Source organism: Phyllostomus discolor, chromosome 4 (genome assembly GCF_004126475.2).
Source record: "Phyllostomus discolor isolate MPI-MPIP mPhyDis1 chromosome 4, mPhyDis1.pri.v3, whole genome shotgun sequence".
NCBI lineage: Eukaryota > Metazoa > Chordata > Mammalia > Chiroptera > Phyllostomidae > Phyllostomus > Phyllostomus discolor.
The window spans coordinates 125,635,656-125,657,266 of NC_040906.2; the positions used below are offsets into that span (position 1 = coordinate 125,635,656).

The window sequence follows — 21,611 nt, forward strand, 5'->3', positions numbered from 1 at the left end:
AGACTTATTAGTTACAATTAGTATTTTGAACCTCATCCAAAGCTTTAGGGAAGTTATTTTCAAGGAATTTCAGCAGGAAAATTACCCATTTTGCATTTTTTAAAAGGTCATTTTATGTGATTCTTAGAAAATGAAATTATGGGGCTGAAAGTAGAAGGAGAAAAACAATTAGGAAAGTAAAATGGGAAGCCCTGATCAAGGAATAATAGTAGCTGGGGCTAGGCTGGTAGTTTGGAATATGAATATGTAAATGTGAGGTTTTTGGTAGAATTGACAGAGCCTGGTTAATTTGTTGGAAGGAATAGTGATTGGAGAGGAAATTGTCAAGGGTGGGTCCCAAGTATCTTTTCAATGACTTCTAAAAATATTTGAACCTTAGTGAGAAAATGAAAAATGATCTTATTTAGTTGATATACATGCTCCCCAAATTTATTTTCAACTCAAACTTTCAACAAATTTTATTGAGAAACGATCATGTAGTTGGCATCTAGCTAGGTGCTGGAGAGACTAAGATAAATAACATGGACAACCTTTATAAATAAAATATAGTAAGACTCATTGGTCTGATACAGCAATGGAAAGCTGTTAATCATCCAGAGTTGCCACTGGGAGGTTCCACAGACTTTTGGGAACCTCTGAGCTGAACTCATGGACCGAAGAGTGGAGGTGGCGAGGGACTTAAGAATGGTGAAACTGATAAATGGGTTCTGTTTTTCTGTCATTTTCAGCGCTGATGGAATTGTGTTGCCTTCTCTGTCAGCACTGAATCACATTGACAGAACAGTGTGTGCTCCATTTGTTTTCTCTTGTTTGACATTGTGTCTCATTGATTTGTCATCTCAGACACTGATTGAGTCCGTTCTACTCTGTAATTGCCATTAGTACAAACTGGCCTTTTACAAAACAAAACAGCCATAGCAAAAAAGAAAAGCTTTATTTTTCTTCAGGTGAAGACATGGTAGGAGTGTTGTTTCAGAAAGAATTCTTAGAAAGCTCTCTTGACATTCATAAAAATGTGGCTTATAAACATACAAATAACATATATGAAGCATAAACACAGGTGTACACTCACAAAGATCTCTGAGATGGTTTTGCCCGGACAGTGCAGGACCCAACTTGACTGTGGATGTAATGCTATGGAGCACAAAGAACATGGGTTTTTGAGCCAACCTTAGTTTCAGATGCTAGTTCTGCTCTTCTCCAGGGGATCTCAGAAAGGCCCTTGAATCTCTCTCTGTCTCACTCTCATCTGGTACACTGGGATAACACATAGTTTCCTAACTGTCCTGTCATGATGATTAAATTAGACACTGTATCTGCCACCCAGCAGGCTACTCACTTTACACTTCCTTTATTTTTTTTTTAAATTTCACACTTTTAACTTTATTGCTCTGAATCTGCTGTCAGAATTATTTTTAAAACAGTATAATTTGAAGCTGATTTTAATGATGGCCTTAATGAGTACTTACCGATGATATAATATACTTTTATATTTATTATTTCAATTTATTATTATTGAAACATTTTTTTCATCCTTCTTATTCTGAGAACACAAGTAGATGGATAAGGATGAGAAGGAAAGGAGAAATGTGACTGCAGTAGGAAATGGTTAATTTCTTTGGTAAATGTGATAAAACTTTCATGACCTTAGATAATATGGTTGTATTTGTGAAAACATAGCTACATAAGTAGTAGCAGTTTGGTTACATGCACTTTTACTCTACTGGATTATGTGAAATCGCTGGTGTTGGAAATAATTTCTTAGTTGGTGAGTATCAAGGAAAGATGTAGTCCATGAACAAATGGTCCAACTGAGGAAGGTGACTATAGGCAAATGCCTTAGATTTATAGATAACTGCAAGTAATGGTTTACACTAAGACTTAAAATTGTTTCCAGTTATTGGGAAAGTTTATTTTACCTTTTGCTAAGATGAGTTTCCATGTCTGTAGATAATTCAGATTTGGGGGGATGTCTGTGTGATGAAATTGTATTAGTTCCTGTTACAGTGCTACCTTTTAAATTAGTTTAATAAATCAGGAGGTTTTGTTTTATAATCTAATACCTTCTATGGTAGGTGTTGCCCTTAAAATTCCAAATATGACAGAATTGACAAGGAAATTGGATACAGTGTATGTTTGTGAATTTCTAGAGATGTGTGGTTGGTGGAGGGGACATCAGGAGTAGGAATTATACTGGCTTTTGACACTAGTCTGTCAACCCAAGTGTGGATTAGTTGCCCCTTAAAAGAGAGCACACTTTCAGGATAATCACTGTGCATTTTTAAAAAGCATAAAATGCAAGCTTACCACTTCAGAAATTAGTATCAAGACTTTTTCTATACTCCAAAAATATGACATATATGACAATTCTGATAAATGAACTTACTGGGAGATTTTGTTAAATGGTGTGTATCACTATGGCAATTTATAATATCTTCTCTGAGCAGAAACATGTAGAGTATTACTGAGGACTTTAATAAGAGCAAAGAAAAGGTCAGATCAAGCCTATGTTGCAGTAAAAAGGAAAAGATTGTAGAAAAATGAGTTTTGAAGATGATGAATGAGTACTTTGTGATATTAAGTGGCAACTTTGATTTATTTTGATCCTCCAAAATAAATGCATAAAATGTTATTCTTGTTAATCTCATCATTGTAATAATTATGTTCATTACATACAAATGAGATGGTTGGATGTGATGAATGCAACCCTGATTGGAATATTGTTACAATGATCAAACTGTTTTCCTATCTCCAGTCCCACACTTTTCCATTTTGGTTCATCTTGTTAATCATCACAAGATTTATCCTTCTACAGCTGCCTATAGTCCTCCTTCCCAACCTTTCATGATTTCTCTGTGAATACACAAAGGGTAGCTCCTGGAATTTTTCATGCTCTTCCCTCAGGTACATACTCGTTTCCTCTTGGCACTTTTTGTAAATCATTCAAGGCCCACCATGCCTTCTCTCATCATAGCTAGAAATGATTTCACCCACTTCTGCCTTCTCTTACTCCTACTTTCTTACCGCTTTCATTATTAACTATTTCTTAGACACTAGTGACAATTTAGCCACGTACCATATAATTTTGAAATGTTACTTAACCTCCTTGGGCCTCAGTTTCTTTATTTATAAAGCAAAGAAATTGGATTAGAATAGATTAATTTGGGGGCCATATGTTCTTCACTACTCAAGTCTGTCATTAGCAGACATAGGTATCATGTAAATGAATGAACTTGACTGTTCCATAAAACTTAATTTACAAACACAGGCAGTGGGCCAGATTTAGCCTATGGGTCATAGTTGGCCAACTCCTGAAGTATATTCAGGAGTCTCTGAGTCCTTAATCTCTGAGTCTCTTCCCAGTGCTAAGATTGTATGAGATTATAAAAAAGCCATTTCTATTTTTTTTTATTCTTACCTGTGGACATACTTAGAGAGAGGAGAAGGGAAGGAGAGAGATGGGGAGAGAAACATAGATCAGCCGCCTATCATATGTTCCCCCAACTGGGGACCCAACCTGAATTGTAGGCATGTGCCCTGACCAAGAGTGGAACCCATGACCTTTCAGTCCACAGGATGACACTCCAGCCAACTGAGTCACAGTGGCCAGGGAAAAGCCATTTCTATTCCTAACATCAAAGGGCTGAATTTTTCCTCAAAGAATATCTTATTACCCCATTAATTGTCACGGATGATAATGGATGGTTTTAGCATTGCATTCTCTCTCCCCAGTACCTTTCACACGCTTATGAATATCTTAATGTATATTCTGTCAATATAGTAAATTCAGTTTCATAGCAAATCATTTTGACTGGAGCATAAACTAGGCAAAATCTTGTTGTCTATTTCTTCCATACTTATTTGATTGGTCAAATTACATGTAATATTATATTTATGATACATTTGCTTCCTGAGTGTGGGAGTAGGGTGACACGATCACCAACTGGCAGTGACTGCAGAACACTGTGGATGGCTTGTCGACACACAAGAAAAACATACACAGAGACAACCAGGTCCTGTGGGGGAGTAGGAACGAAATGGCCACTCTCTTTAGTGGGGAGCACCATAGCCACCCTCCCTAGGGGAGAGCACCCCTAAGGGAGAACCCTCATTCCCCCCACCCGAGCAGGCTTTTATTGGGTTCATTTGCATAAGAATTCAGATAAAGCTCATTACTCATTGCCAGGAAGTAAGGATCAAACAACAAGGAACTAACTCTGTGGGCCTATTTTGAGTCAGGGTCAAAGAGCTATAAAAAACTTTAAGAAACAAACTTACTTCTCCCTTGGACCCTTATTATTCAATTGAGAGCATTCTAAACAAAGCAGGTTTCACAGGATTTTACATATTCTTTCTTAGGCCTGATCACCTGGGGAACCTGCCCTTTCCAGCACAGGGCAGCACCACCCTGTCATTATTTCAGGCTTAGGTGGAGCAAGGGAAGTAAGGCAGCCAAGAGATTAGGAGATTTTCTCACAGACAATGAGGACTCAGGCTATGTCAAAGCCAAGTGGCAAGGGTCCATTACCCCCTTTTACTGTAGCCCCCAAAGTCTTTCCTTGAGGACCTCCCACGTGATCATGCCTGTCTTAGATTGTTCCCCCCTTGGGGAATTTTACCCATCATTGGCTAACCGACCAAGCATTGGGGGCCAGGCAGGGTGAAGTAAAAGGAACAGAAGCAGTTCTCCTACCAGGGAGATAAGCTTTTGTCTCCTTGCTGGCTTAAGGTCCAAGGACATTCCCTCAGCCTTAGCCTTGGCGGGGGGGTTACAGCTTCTGATACCAGGCAGGGCAGTTCCCAGCAGTAGGGTATGATTAGTGATATGTCAGCAACTCAATAAATATCATTGTTTATATGATTAATTAATATTAGGAGTACACAATTATCCCTGACATTTTCATACAAGAATATCTTTTGGAAATATTACTCTGCTTCTTCATTCTTTGATAAAATTTGTAGCTCTTGTATAAAACATCAATAAAAGCACCTGATCTTAGACTTAGTGAACCCAGGTTTGATTTACATTTTTGCTTCAGAGGAAAATGAGGGGAGGGGGAATATCCTTATTTTATTGTGCTTTCCCTGGAGTCTACTTTCATTCACCTTTGATCCAGCATTAATTAACATTTTCTGATAGCTCTCAATTATATTCAACACTGCCACACTCACTATGCCTGAGTACCTTTTTTGTTTGGTTTTAAATGAAGTTACTTAGTGTCTCTGGTAGAGCATTCAAAAGGCAACAAAGGCCTGCATATCTTTGCCTCACTGTTGCTGCAGTTATCTCTCACACCTTTGTGTGAAGAAAGCTGAGAGTCCATCTGCAGTCTCACCTTTAAAAACAAAATCCTCTGTCTAGAGTAGTGATATCATTGTTATTGACTGGAGGCTTATCTGGTGACTTCTTTATACTTGTATCCTATCTGACTTTCATTTCCTTAATAAAAAAAAGTTTAGAGTTCTCTATCAGGCTTTCTTATGTATTTGTTCCTTGTTTTCCTCCAAAATTTCCTGTTCTAGTAGTCTGTACCACATATTTTTTTTATTTGTCCACTGTTTAGAAACTTGTTTTTATCTGTCTGGATCTATATGCACTAACAGAGAATTGGTCTGTCCAGAAAACATGAGTTTGAATTCCTATGGTTAAGTCTACTGGGCACATGCTGGGACCCCAGAAGCAGCAAATCAACAGGACCATTGTGATATCTTAGCCCAGCTGATTCTGCTCCAGTGTAATGCACCTACCATCAATATAAATTGAATTTTTTTTGTTCTTCTAACTCCAGATTCTTAAGTGGATGCAAGGCCTGCTTTAAAGAATTTAATTCTTAAGCAAATGTGGTCTTGACATGTGAGTTAGGAAATAATTATTCTCATAACAGAATAATTCCTCACTATGTAGAATGACTTCTACAATTTCTTTTAATAATCATATTTCCTTGGTTTTTACAGTGTTTTAACTGTCAAAATCCCCCAAAAGCCATGAATTTAAAGTTTAATGTGCAGAATCACTATCAGTAGAGAGAACTCAAAGAAGATGAAGCCCCTCTATAATTACAGCCTTTGCCATGGTAAATCAACCTGATCATCAGGAACACATCTCTGTGTGATAGGGAGAGCACCTCAAGTCATGCCACGTGTGATGTGCCTGCTCATTCAACCTGGGAATCCTGGAGTGAACCTTGACCCTTTCTTCTCCCTTTCTGTCAATTAAATTGGCCCAGAAACTCCATCACTTTTATCTCCAAAGTAGATCTCAAGTCTGTGCTCTCCTGTTCAGTCCACTGCCATTGTTCTTCAGTGCACTTGCTCAGCAAATATCTAATTAGGGTTGCTATACAATAGTCTCTATTCTAGGTGTTGGAGATACAGCTATTTAAAGAATAAACAACATTTGCTTCATGGGTTTTATATTCTTATTCAAGATTTCATTGTTTTTTTGCTTTAACTATAGCATTCATCTCATGATTTCAGCCTCCTCCCTCACCTGGATCTTTCCTTTACACTAACACCATAGTTGTCCTTCTGAAAGACTATCAGGATTCTGTCACATCCTGTATTCAAATGACTATCACAAGCTTTGAAAATGCCAGGCTTGGTAGTCAGACTGAGCCAAATCTGCTTTTCCTACTTCATTTCCTGTTTCCCAATGTTGTTCTGCAGTCATGTGGGACCAGGTGCTGGTCTTAGACTAGGCAGACGTAAGCTTTTCATGGCTCTCTTGTGATTTTACACTCATTTATTGTGCCTAAGACTTTATACTCCCATTTCCACTTTAAGAATTTTAACTCAATTCTCTGAAGGGAGTTGTCTTTGCCTCAAACAAACAGTTAATTTATTCATCTGTAAACCACAGCAAAAAATTATTTATTTATTTAAAAAAGATTTTATTTGTTTACTTTTAGAGAGAGGGGAAGGGAATGAGAAAGAGAAGGAGAGAAACATGTGAGAGATACATTGATTGGTTGCCTATTATACTCCCCTAACTGGGGACCTGGCCTGCAACCCACGCATGTGCCCTGACTGGGAATCAAACCAGTAACTTTTTGATTCACAGACTGGCACTCAATCTACTGAACCACACCAGCCAGAGCTATAACCTACAGAAAAATTTTAAAACATGCTTTTGTAAAAGTAGCAATTAAAGAATTCGAATTATTTTATATTTTGTTTTTCATTTCCTGGCACCAGTCCTGTTAGATTGTCAGCCTACTGAAGGCAAGACAATCTTCATATTACACAGTGGCTTTCTGAATAAAAGCAGACATAAATGTAGTACACAAGAAATTCTGTGCTTTCTTTTGAAAAAGGATATATTCTTGGGAATATAAATATTACATAAAAAGTTTTACCTTAAGTCTCTCTCTTTACCATGTCAAATACAATAATCACTGGATATATGTACCTCAATGCCAAAATCAAAACCCAGGGAGAAAAAAGTTATTTAAAATCTTATACAAAGCAGTTATTTGGTTCCAATAATTTTAGTACCTAGAGAAAACTTAAAATAGGGTTTTAAGAAATCTAATATTGTTTAGCATTGTTATCTGAAAAGAACAAGATTCTTTTTAAAGGCAACATGCATGAAGATTTTCATAACCTGTTTGGTGATTATCAGAGGGAAAGGAGAGTGGAGGGAGGTAGAAGTGGGTAAAGGAGGGACAAATGGTGATAGAAGTAGAATTGATTTAGGGTGGTGGACAATGCACAGATGCTATATTATAGAATTGTACCCGAAACCTATCTAACTTTATTAACCAATGTCATTAACCAATAAATTCAATGAAAACTTAAAAAAGATATTCATAATCTTAGCAACATGAAATCTGACATTATTCTTTAATGGGTTTTCATGCTTTACTCTACAGAATTTATTGTCTCTCCACTAAGACTTTTAACATTATGAAAAAAAAAATAGTGTTTCCAGAATGATCTAAAAGTGAATATATAAGAGGAATCCGTAAGGAAGAGATGAAATGATCATGTGCCTTGAGGTGAGAGTAAACACAGTATTGGAGGCCACCATTTCTCAGACCCCTTTGGGGACTAGGGTACATGGACTAGGATTTGCCGAGAGTTTTTTAATATCAGTATTTCCCCAGATGTCACTAAATTTTGAGAGAAAATACACATCAATGGATCTTAACAAATATTTGAAATAATTTAATTTAACGGGGTAGAAAAATTGAAAATAACAGTATAAAGTTCATGTTAAGTGCAGTCACTTGAGGCAAGAAAAGCCTCTATTAAGATCTCAAGCTTGTGAACCTATTGTATAACTTGTTTTAGAGTAGCAAGTTTAAGGAAATAGTGAGTAAGGTGAAGTTCTGGTCTGTCCAAAATGCTTGTGAATAGTCCTTATAATGAGGAGATATAAGTGAAAGTAAGAAGAAAGTAAATCATTATACTTGGAGCAAATATGAAAGTAATGAAGATTCCCATGTTCTCAAAAAGAGCTATTGACTTGAAAGAGGGCATTTGTGAAAACATATACATATTAATAGAATTTTCAGCTTGTTGTTATAATGGCCAGAAAAGTCTAGTACCACAATTCTGGAACATACTTGGATTAGGAAATAATGCCCTTCAGAGGTCAGTAAGGGAGGCCCTCTTTCCTATAAATGAATAATATAAGTAGTTTTCTTGCATTATGTTGCAATACTAGTTAAACTTCATTTCCATTTGGATAAAGGTGTGGAAGAGGAACAAACTTTCCTCTACCCTCAAGGTCCTTCTGGCTGGTCTAATAATAAAACATAGATGAGATAGATTAGTAAGAGAAAGTAACCAAATTTTATACATACATATGTATGGGAACCCCACATACGTGAGTGAGTCAGAGACTCTGTATGCAGGAGAGATTCAGAGATAGAACGTGCACATGGGAATATAAGACATCCTGAGCTAGAGATGAAGTAAGGTGCCTTGGGGGCTTCAAATCATCACTGCAGGATGATAGAAGGGCACAGCTTTAGTAAATAGAAGTTTGCCCTGCCCTTTAGATAGGTCAAAAGAAGTTATCCCTGGTAGTCTCTTATGGGCAAGGCCTCTAATTAAAACTCATCTAGGTAGTTAGTATGGGAGGAAGAAATTTCTCTTGAGCTTGTGGCTAAAGTTGCCTTTAGCTCACAATGATCTATATACCACAGAGGCACATTGTGGGGTGACTTATTTCACAAAATGTTTTACATGAATTTGCTATGATGTCAATGGGAAATCACTTAGGGTAAAGTGATTTTTCTTAGTCTTTCAGAGAGTGGGATAATGAGAAAACAACTCATAGGTTTGTTTTTCTACAACACCCCATTGTGACTCTATTGGATATTTGATTACTGTCTTAGGAACTTTCTGGAGAAGACAGTGGCAAGAAGAGTTAACTGAAGTTACCAGGTTAGATCCTGGCACCTTGCTTGTCATTTGACACAGAAGGTGTAACATAGGGGAAGTGCACAATAGCCTCCATGGTGAGGTGTGATATTTTCTTTCCTTCTGAATTTTGCATAAAATTAACATCCTTTGCTTACAATTTTCTTTCACAAGTGTCCTAGTCTCTGAAACTATCAGACGTAGCAGACTTTCTTTACTCTTCCTCTCTTACCTTATTTGAAGACTTAATTTGTTTTTCTCTTCATTTTGAGATGTTTTATAATAATGTGAATGCTGGTATTCTTTCTGGGTTAAAAAAACTGGTATTTTAAATAATGCATTTTAAAGTTATAATAAACAACAATGCTTCTTTTTTGTTGTTGACACTATTACAGAAGTTTGCATTTTCCTGCCCTTTGTCCCCCCTCACCCAGCTTCCCCCAGCCTTCACCACATTGTTGTCTGTGTCCATGGGCTGTGCATGTGTGCATGTTTTTTGGATAATCTCTCCAGTTTCCTCCACATGCCCTCATCCCCCCAAGATCTGTCAGTCTGTTCCAAGTATTCCTGCCTCTGGTCCTATTCTGTTTGTCAGTTTCTTTTATTTATTAGATTCTACATATGAGTAAGATTGTCTGGTATCTATCTGTCTTTCTCTGATGGGCTTCTTTTGCTTATCATACTAATCTCCAGTTCCATCCATGTTGTTGCAAAGGGTTAGTGTTCCTTCTTTTATATAGCTGTGTAGTAGTCCATTGTGTAAATATGCCACATCTTTTTTATCTACTCATCTATTGATGGGCACTTGGGCTGTTTCCAGATCTTGGCTATCGTAAATAACACTTCTATGAACATAGGGTTGCATATATTCTTTCTGATTGGTGTTTCAGGATTCTTAGGATACATTCCCAGAAGTGGGGTCACTTAATCAAATGGTAATACCATTTTAAATTTTTTAGAAAACTCCATACAGTTTTTCAAAATGGCTACACTAGTTTGCATTCCCACCAACAGTGCACTAAGTTTCCCTTTTCTGCACATTCTCACCAGCACCTGTTGTTTCTTGCTCTATTGATGGTGGCCATTCTGCATATTTGGGGTGATACCTCATTGCAGTTTTAATATGCATTTCTCTGGTGATTAGTGACATTAAGCATTTTTTCATGTTTATTGTTCATTTGCATATTCTCTTTGGAGCAGTGTTTACTCAGGTCTTCTGCCTATTTTTAAACTGGATTTAAATTGGTGTTGAATTGTATAAATTCTTTATATATAACCCCTTATCAGATGTATTATTGGTGAATATGTTCCCCCATATAGTAGGTTCCCATTTTACTTGATGGTTTCTTTTTCTTTAAAGACTTTATTTTTGTTTATATTTAGAGAGAGAAGAGAGGGAGAAAGAGAGGGAAAGAACCATCAATGTGTAGTTGCCTCTCATGTGTCCCCAACTGGAGACCTGGCCCACAATCCTGGCATATGCCCTGACTGGGAATCAAACTGGCGACCTTTGGGTTCACAGGCCAGTGCTCAAATCACTGAGCCACACCTACCAGAGCTATTGATGGTTTCTTTTGCTGTGCAGAAGCTTTTTAGATTAAGGTAGTCCCATTTGTTTATTTTTTCTTTTGTTCACCTTGCCCTAGGAGATGTATTGACAAAAATATTGCTACAAAGATGTCTGAGATTTTACTGCCTATATTTTCTTCTAGGATTTTTTATAGTTTTGTGAATTACATTTAAGTCTTTAATTAAATTTTTAGTTTGTTCTTGTACGTGGTGTAAGAAGTGGTATACTTTCACTTTTTTTTTTTTTGCTTGTACCAGTCCAGTTCTCCCTACACCATTTATTGAAGAAATGGTCTTTACCCTATTGGATGCTCTTTCATCATTTGTCAAATATTAATTGACCATAAAGGCATGGGTTGACTTCTGGCTCTCTGTTCTGTTCCATTGATCTATATGTCTGTTCTTATGCCTGTACCAGGCATGTACAGGCATGTTTGATTACAATGGCCTTGTAGTGTAGTTTGATATTCAGTATTGTGATCCTTTCAACTTTGTTCTTCGTTTTCAAGATTGCTGAGCTATAAGGGGTCTTTTTTGGTTCCACATAAATTTTTAGAATAAGTATTCTAAATCTGTGAAATATGCCATTGGTATTTCAATAGGAATTGTGTTGAATCTATAGGTTGCTTTGGGTAATATGGACATTTTAATGTTAATTCTTCTAATCTAATAACACAGTATATGCTTCCAGTTGTTTGTGTATTCCTGTGTTTCTTTCTTCAATATCCATAGTTTTCTGAGTACAGGACTTTTACCTCCTTAGTTAAGTTATTCTTAGTTATCTTATTTTTTTGCAAGTTACAGTGGTAACTGAGATAGTTTTCTTGGTGTCTTTTTTGGAGAGTTCATTATTGGTGTATAAAAGAGCAATGCTTCTTGAAAGAAAAAATTATAGCACTCCAAAGAGTTGATAGATTTGCAAAATTAGAATCATTGCTGTCCATTATATCATTGAAAATTATTTAGATAATCATAACAAAATATATAGGAATATATGAAAAATACAGGCAATTGAACAACCTAAGAAAAATGATAGTTTTTTTTTTTTTACTTAGATGTTTCCAAAGTAAGGTAGTTTATTTTATTTATAATTTATTTGGTGATATTAGAAAGAGAAAAACTATACAAGTATAATCTGAAGTGTGTCTTTTCCTTTGTGAGTAAATATTCTGTTTTCTTAGAATTGGTTGGCCTCTAATCTGCTGGTAATAGAATGATGTGCAGTTATTATTTTGCTAAATGTTAACTCTATATACAATTTTAGATTTTCAAGTTCCCAAACACTGTTTCAATATTTATGAGAGCCTCCAGGGATATCTAAAATGGTCTTATTCATGAATGCAATATATATTCCATGGTATATTTTCCTTGTATGTCTTTTAAACATTTCTCTGTTGAACTTTTCTCTGTTTTCCCATCCACCATCCTGAACGCTTTGGAGACCAACAAGCATTTGAAAGATCTTACAAAGAAACATCTATCTACTTTTAGTGTTGCTTTCTATCTGAGTATTATTAAAGTTTTTTTTATAGAATACACAGAGTTTTTCATAAAATAGCTCTTTTGGATTCTAATTACAAGTCTGGTTTCTGCTTTTCCCACCTCCAAACTTTCCTGAGTCCAGTGTGAGAGCTGAATTTGGAAAGACTTGAGTAACAGGGAACAAGTGATACTCTCAATTGCTCTTCCTCTCTTCTGATTAAGGCTTAATTACTGGATCAAGCTTGTCATGTCTGAATACCTATTTCTTCATTGGAGGTTCTTCACTGGAGGCTCCTGGTGCCTCAAGCAAGTCTACCCCACAACTTCTTGCCAAAATCTGGTAGGATCTCAGATATGGTGTTCCTCTGTTGCCCATATAGTTTTGGAGTTAAATGTTTCCTTAGATTCTTCTAATTTAGTCTTATACTTTATGTTAAGTAACTAGTAGCTAGACCACCTAAAGAAAGTCTGATTGAGTGGTAAAGGCTTTTGAAATGGTATCAATAGCCATAATGAGGGAGCAGAAATGAATGACTTGAAGTTTCAGAAATTATCTACTACTTGAAGTATATAATGTCTTTTAAAGATTTGTAGGTCCATATATGACTGGTAAGTTTTTTCAATGGTGATGACTCTTTAAAAAAGTTAGAAGGATGTAAATGCAATTACAAAACTACAAAAATGGTTTGGAAATTGAATCAGTTTAAATTTACCCACTATATTGCCCAGATATTTGAAACCTTAAAGTGTTCCCATCTACCCATGTGTGCAGCAGAGAACTAGAAGAGACATGGCAATCAGTGTAATTACCACTCCTAGTCTCTATCAGGGGCAAGAGAAAGAAAAATTGTTCTTTAGTGTATCCTACACCCACATTACCTTTTCCCCCTCACTGTCATGCCAAAGGATCCAAATGCATTAATATGTTTTCCTGAACGTGTCAAGGTCTCTACTATAAACCTGCCACCTTTAGGGAACACTTCCACAGCATTATTCCATTCTGTACCCTAAAGAATAACTTCCTGCAAATTGTCATGTTAAAAATACTTGAACAACAAATTTGTGTCTCTTCCAGGAATGTTTGTCATGTTGTGGCACACCATGACTTGATGTGAGCTCTGATGTTGGGATTTGGAATATTAGGGATGGATTGATGGGGTAACACGTGGGCAGAACTATGTTTCACAACCCATGAAATCTCATGAAAGTGGTAGTCAATATGCTTTCTCAACATAAAAGTGATGCTGTTCAGGACACAGTGTCATTGGGGACTCTATATTTGAAGAGAAACAATAGAACAATAGAGAAGCAATGGATTTTAATGTTCATATTAAAAAGAGCATGGGATTTGGAGTCCTGGCTCAACATTTCCCAGTCTATGTTATTTCATTGGTTAACAGAACATGTTAATAACATCTGCCTCACTGGGTTTAATCAAGAGGAAAAAAATGAGATATTGTAGGTTTAGGTTATTTATGAACTGTTATATGCTACACTAAAAATGAGCCAGTACTGGGGATATAGAATTTTATTTCCATATGTATACATGTATAAAGAAAATCCACATTAGATGCATAGCCACTTTATAAAATAACTTATACATATGAATATTTTAACATAAATTCTCTTATCTACAACAATGATCTGTATTGACATTGTTTTTTCTTACTATTCTTGGTGATTTATAATTTATAACAATATGTAGAGTTTCAGAGGGCTAGATATAAATAAAAGAGGAATCTTTAAGTACTTGAAGACTGCTGTAAAATCATAAAGCATTTATCTTTCTCTTTATGACTTATTTCACTAGCATAAACTGTCTAGATGTATCCATGTTCTCAAAAAATAGCCATCCTTTATTCTTTTTTATGGTTGAATAATATTTCATTGTATATATGTACATCTTTATCTGTTTTATTAAGATACAAGTGAAACATTTTTAATCATACCAATATTTATTATTATTATTATTATTATTGTTATAGATGGGGCACACTGAGAGGAGCCCAGGGGCAGAAAGAAAAATTTTGGGTATGTAACCCTCCTTGAAGTTCTGCTGTGAAGTAAATGTTTTAGAATTGTGTGTGTGTGTCTCCACTCCCTGATTTCTATTTAGTCACATCCTAAGTCACTGTGGTATTGTTTGTAATATCAGGATATTCTTCAACACAAACTCATTGTAATCATTAATATTTTAGCAACAGTTTTTCTCAACTACTCATTTCAATTGTAAAAAAAGAACAGTATTTTTCTATTGTCATCTATATTAAACTTTAATGGTTAGACTTCTCTCATATGTGTCAATCAACTTTGTATTCTTACAGTCTTTATGCTATGGATGATGGCTTTGTAACATTTGTGTCAATTATTTACGTATGAGGAGATAAGAAAAATTTTATTATCCTTTGGGATCAGATCAATTAACTAGACAAAGTATTTCTGGGAGAAGCAAATATTCCCTATTTTTTTAATATACATAATTTGTGGGTAGGAGACTAAGTTTGAAGTAAGTTTAAGTTTAATGTGAACAAAGAGATTATTTTATATACATTAAGTATTACAAAATGCTTACTACCAAAATAAGGTTTGTTAGCACATCCATCACTTCATATAGTTATCACTTTTGGTGTATATGGTGAGAACATTTAAGATATATTCTCTTATCATCTTCCAAGATTATAATACATTATTGTTAACTATAATCAACATGTTCTATATTAAATCCACATAACTTATTCATCTTATAACTAGAAGCTTATGCCCTTTGACCAGCATTTCCCCAACACATTGGATAATGTAGATTAAATAGGTAAGTTCCTAAAAAAATAGAGTGTACCAAGACCTAATCATAAAGAAATAGTAAATCTCAACAGAACAGTGAGTAAGAAGATTAAATCAGCATTCAAAAACTTCCTAATAAAGAAAAGCCCAGGATGAGATGGTTTCACTGGTGAATTCTACTAATCATTAAACAAAGAATTGATGCCAATTCTTCTCAAACATTTCCAAAAAAAAAAAAATTTGAAGAGCAGACATACTACCAAATTTTTTCTATGAGACCAGAATCAACCTGATATCAGGCCAGATAAGGACACTGAAAAAAAAGAAGTATAGACTAAATATCAGTGATGAAAATAGATGGAAAAATTATCAACAAAGCCAGCAAACTGACTTCAACAGTACATTGAAAGGATCATCTAGCATGATCACATTAGATTTATCTCTGGGATGCAAATATAGTTCAACACATGCAAATCAATAAATATGATATACCATACTAATAAAACAAAATATAAAATTCATATAGTCATTTCAAAAGATACAAAAAAGTATTTGAGAAAATTTAACATCATTTTATGATAAAAATACTCAGAAAATTGGGTATAGAAAAACACATACCTTAACATAATAAATGCCATATGTGGCAAACCCACAGCAAACACTATACTCAATAATAAAAGGTTGAAAGCTTTTCTGCTAAAATCAAGAACAAAACAAGGATGCCTACTCTTACTTCCCCTAATCAAAGTAGCACTGGAAATTCTAACCAGAGCAATTAGGCAAGGAAAAGAAATAAAAATCATCTAAATTGGAAAGGAAGAAGTGAAGCTGTCTCTGTTTGCAAATGATATGATTTTATATATAGAAAACCCTGAAGACTTCATCAAAAAACTATTAGAACTAGTAAATAAGTTCAGTAAAGTTGCAAGATACCAAATAAATGTGCAAAAATCAGTTATATTTCTACACATTAACAACAAGGTATCTAAAAAAGAAATCATAAAAAAAATCCTAGTTACAATAGTATAAATAGATACTTAGGACTAAATTTAACCAAGGAGTTGTACTAAAAATTATAAGAAATTAAAGAAGCAGCAAATAAACAAAAGGCTATCCAATGTTCATGGATTGGAAGAATTAATACTGTTAAAATGTCCATACAACCCATGGCATCTATAGATTCAATGCATCCCTATCAGAATTTCAATGACAGTTTCCACAGAAATAGATAAAACAATCCTAAAATTCATATAAAACCACAAAATACATTGAATATCCAAAATAATCCTGAGAAGGAGAAACAGAGCTGGACACATCACTCTTTTTTATTTCATGCATTATTATAAAGCTGTTCAAAACAGAGTGATAGTAGCATAAAAATATACACATAGTCCAATGACAGAGAATGGGAGCCCAGAAATAGACCCACTGACCAACTAATCCTTGACAAGAAAGCCAAGAAGATACATGGGGAAAATATGGTCTCTTCAATAAGTGGTTTTGGGAAAACTAGATGACCACATACAAAAGAATGAATTTGGAGCCCTATATTATAATACCCACAAAAATTAACTTGAAATGGGTTAAAAACTTAATTGTAAGACTGGAACTGTAAGACCCCTAGAAGAAAATGGGAAAAAAATCTCCTTGTCATTGGTCTTGGCAAAGATATTTTGGGTAAGGTACTAAAAGCACAAGCAACAAATACAAAATTCAACATAAGTTCAACATTTTTTCTTTTGGTTGTACGAACTTCTGTACAACCAAAAGAAACAATCAGCAAAATAAAAAGGCAATCTATTGAATGGAAAAAAATGTTTGCAAACTGTATATCTGATAAAGGTTAATATTTAAAATCTGTAAGGAACTCAAACAGCTCAATAGCAAAAACTTGAAACAATCTGATTAAAAAATCAGCAAAGGATTTAAAGACATTTTTCAAAAGACGACATAAAATGGTTGACAGATATGTAAAAAGGTGCTTAGCATCACTAACAGTCAGGGAAATGGAACTCAAAATCACACTGAGATATCATCTCACACCTGTTAGGATGGCTGCTATAAAAAAGACGAGAAACCTGCTAGTGAGGATGTGGAGAAAGGTGACCCTTGTGCATAGTTGGTGGGAATGTAAATCAGTGTAGCCACTATAAAAAAACAGTAAGGAGGCTCCTCAATAAATTAAAAAAAAAAAAACCATATGGTGATGCAAAAATCCCACTTATTGTTATATATTCAAAGGAAATGACAAAAAATATTGAAGAAATATCTATACTCCCCAGCTTATTGCAGTATTATTCATGATGGCCAAGACATGGAAACACCCTCAGTGTCCATCAGTATATGAGTGGATTAAAAAGATGGGGTGCATACAAGGTGGGGCAAAACTGGGTTTATAGTTGTGAGTATGTGAAACAAAGTTTATTGTTGTATTATTATTTATTAATTTTTATATTTTCATATAAACAATGATAAACCTACTTTTACCACACTCTGTACTTTGTACAGTAAAATATTATTCAGCCTTAAAGAAGAAAATCCTGTTTTTGTGACAACATGGACAGCCTTGAGGACATAATGCTAAGTGAAATGTCAGACAGATAAAGAAAAAGATTGTATGTCTCACATGCAGAATTTTTAAAAGCTGAACTTATAAAAATAGCAAGGAACATGTTGCCAGAGACTTGGTAGTAGGGGTGATGGGGATATGTTGGAGAAAGGGCACAAACTCCTAACCATCAGGTGAATAAGATCTGGAGCTCTAATGCACAACATGGCAACTGTAATCGTCACTACTGTATTATACACGGGGGTCTCCAATAAACATATTTATTCATAAAGAATTGTATATTTCTTTTTACATGTTTAAACTTCAGTCACCTTCAAAGTACTCTCCATCTGATGCAATAAACCTATCAAGACTTTTCTTTCCACTACTCAAAACAGTTTTTGAACTCGTTGATTTTGATACCTTTTACCACTTCTGCCATGTTTTGTTTTACCTCTTCCACATCAGCAAAACATTTCCCTGTGAGGACTTTTTTCATCGGGGAAACAAAAAGTCACTGGGGCTAGGTTGGGTGAATTGGGAGGGTGGGGCATGGGGCTCATGCCATTTTTTGGTCTAAAATTGCTCAACATTCAGCACAGTGTGGGCAGGTGCACTCGTAAACTACCCATCATGAGATCGGCAAATGCGTTGTCTTAAAAAAAATTTACTGAAGCTGAACATAGCCTCTCATAACAATGCAAGTTGGTACACTGGTACAGATGGGTTCCTAGAACACTCACCTAGTGGGGGAAGCCTACATTACATGGGTCCTGTCCTCCAGAAGATGATTCATTTTTGGGGGGGTCCCCTCTGATATATTTGAAAGTCACTAAAACAGTAGATCTTAAATGTTATCACCACATACACACAAAAATCATAAACATGAAAAAACAGAGCTGTTAACTAACTATTGTGGTAATCATTTTACAATATATATGTATATCTAATCATATTGTATACTTTAAACTTACATGTTTTATATTTCAATTATATCTCAGCAAAGCTAAGAAAAAAAGAAGCCCCAAAAAGTGGTATCTTAAAAGAAATGATGAGAATCAGTTTTTTCTTTTTATCCTTACCAGGGGACATTTGTTTTTTTTTTTTTTTTCATTGCTTTTACAGAGAGAGGGGTTGGGGAGAGAGAGATTGAAAGAGAAACATTGATTGGTTGCCTCACATACATGCCCTGACTCAGGGATGGAACCTGCAACCTAGGTTTGTGCCCTGATGGGGAATCAAACCCACAACCTTTTGTTGTACAGGACGATGCTCCAACTAACTGAGCCACACCAGCAAGGGCCAGTGTTTTCCTAAAGCTAACAATTTGATCCTGAGTAAATCTGCCCTCTCTTACATGGTAGAAAACATTAAAAGCTCACTGCAACATTATATGCCTTGAAAATATCAGCATAGACCACATCCGAGAAAATGTTCCATCTTAAGCCCAGGGTAGGATGAATGTGAGGTAAGTGTAGACGCTGTTGTTGTGAAGTCCCTAATTTACCAAATCCCATGAATAATTTCAGTTGTTAACTTATTGGGCTTTTCTGTTGCATTTAGTTGTGGTAAGCTGACTCCCTTTTGTGTGCCCTTTTACCCTGCATGTTTTTTATATACTGAATTAATGCTTTTGCTTTTCTGCACACTTATTCCCTCAAGCTCTAAACCCAGGAGACATTCTGTATCTCATATTTAAAAAGTAAAAATTAAAAAATGGACATTTAATGGAAATAAGGAAATTTCTAATTCTCATTGATTTTACTTTCTCGACATTTTTCTATCACTCTATTTCCCCTGCCCCTTAATTATAACAAGTTTAGGAGATAGTTTCCCTTCTTTGTGAGTCAACCTTCTTAAATCCATCATCTCATTTTCTACAAAGTAATGCAATCAAAATACGTTTTGGGTTTTTTTTTTTTTGGTCCAGATTGCTCTCATGCTAAAAGCAACACTAAAACTTGACATTATTTTCACTATTTTTTTCAGGATAGAGTTCCTAACCTGACATTACAGCCTCATAACCTATCACCTACTTGTGTTTTATGATCTAATTGTATAACAATATCATCATTTCATTTCATTGCTTTATACTGCTTCATGCTTTGGTCTTTATGCTCTTTTTCCTTTTACCTGACTCCCTCTTGCTCCTTTTAAAAAATCTGGTTAATTTATGCTCAAGTTCTTAATTAAACTACAATAAGTCTAATAGTCTTTAAATCTACCTTGAGTCTCCTTTGTTTTTACAGGCAAAATTTAAAAATAATCAAAGTATGATACTCAGCTTTTACATTTTTTTTGCTTTTTTTGCAGATTGCTGCCAATTCCTGGGGAAAGTCATGGGGAGAGAATGGCTATTTCAGGATTCTTCGAGGAGTAAATGAGTCTGACATTGAAAAGTTGATTATCGCAGCTTGGGGCCATCTAAATTCAGATGAGCCATAACATATTAAATTTCCATAGGCTAAGCATTTGACTAACCCCTTACACTGAAATTATGCACTGCCAGGTTCTCGTGACAGTGGATTCTTTGCCCCTTCACCTTGTTATAATCTGCCTGTTTTCTCGTTTTATCCCAGGCTCTGTGCTTCTGCTTTCTTTACATTACCGAGTATACCAAAACACAGAGAGAACAGCAAAGGGGCTACAAGCCTTTAAAGTTCCTTTCTGCCTTTACTCTTCTCTCATGACAATGTCTTTTTTCACTCGGATAGTTCACAAAGGGTATGATGCTCTTGTCCTAAAAGTTCACAGCATTCATTTGTAAATGTATGGCTCTTCCCTTTGACCAATGAAGACTACAGACAACAAAAACAATGGAAACACTAATTTACCATCTTTACACTTTTTTCAACCAAATAATGCCTCCTTAATTCAGAGCTTGTTTGTTTTCCCCAAAGCAATGAAAATAGATGATTAATTGTTTCTCTCAATAAGCTAATGTTTTGCTTCTTTTCATTTGCCTAAACCCAATTTGCAATCTGGATACAAAAGGAAAGTGACTTTCCACAGCAAATAACTACTCTTTATGGTACTGTGTAATGGCACTTAATGTGGAGAAGATGGTAAGTATGGAACAGCTCAGAGGCTAACAGTAGAAGTAGTCGTGACACATAGGCACCTTACTTTTGGAAGCCAATACACTTTGTGTAAAGTCTATTAAACTCAGATGCAAACTATTTGGAAAGATAACATATTTACCACCCCCCCCAAACAACAGTATGATACATGAGTCAGATGAAAGAAATACACTTTTATCACAATTGTTGTATAGCTCACTGCTTGAGATTCTAGAAAGTCAGCTAAATTCATTCTAATTTCAATCTAATTTTTAGTTTTCTATAGTCAGGGAAAAAAGTAGCATCATCATAATGGCCTGGAAATAATATAATGTTTTCATAATTCACTGGCATCTTAAATGGCAAACTAACAAATGAAGAAGCAAAGCTGATCAGTAAGTGAGCATGGCCAGTTATAACTACAGTGGTGGGATAGCCATGGCCTTTGTTTCTCAGCACTTTTTCATCTTAATTTCCAGCTTGGGGCTTTTCTATATCATCGTGCCCAAAGGTGCCCTGATTAGATAAGTCAGATGTGCCGAACATGGAAGGAAGCAGATGCAGAAATGTGAAGCACTGCTACCACTCCTGTTTTCTTCATTTGTCACTGCAGCTTTATTCACATGGGTCCTCCCTGGAAAATATACATGAAGAGGATTTGTAACTCATTGCTGAGCTAGAGATTCTCCCCAAAGTCCCAAAGCCCCCACAACTATTTCTTGGGGCATGAGAGAAGTGGAGCAGGGCTATTGAGGGTTACTTTGCATATCTGAAGAACCTGGCCAGTGTTTTAGAAATGTTAA

The 21,611-nt window shown here is 35.5% G+C and overlaps 1 protein-coding gene across 2 annotated transcripts in view; it reads left to right on the forward strand.

The window, feature by feature from the left end:
- Positions 1 to 20,925, forward strand: part of TINAG (tubulointerstitial nephritis antigen) — an 83,954-nt gene extending 63,029 nt beyond the window's left edge. For both annotated transcript variants that reach the window (XM_028510438.2, XM_036024256.1), the window contains exons 10-11: positions 14,406 to 14,451; positions 20,063 to 20,925. In XM_028510438.2, coding sequence (XP_028366239.1) covers positions 14,406 to 14,451; positions 20,063 to 20,194 — 178 coding nt within the window. In that variant the 3' untranslated portion in view covers positions 20,195 to 20,925. The remainder of the gene's footprint in view (positions 1 to 14,405; positions 14,452 to 20,062) is intronic.
- Positions 20,926 to 21,611: the final 686 nt, after the last annotated feature.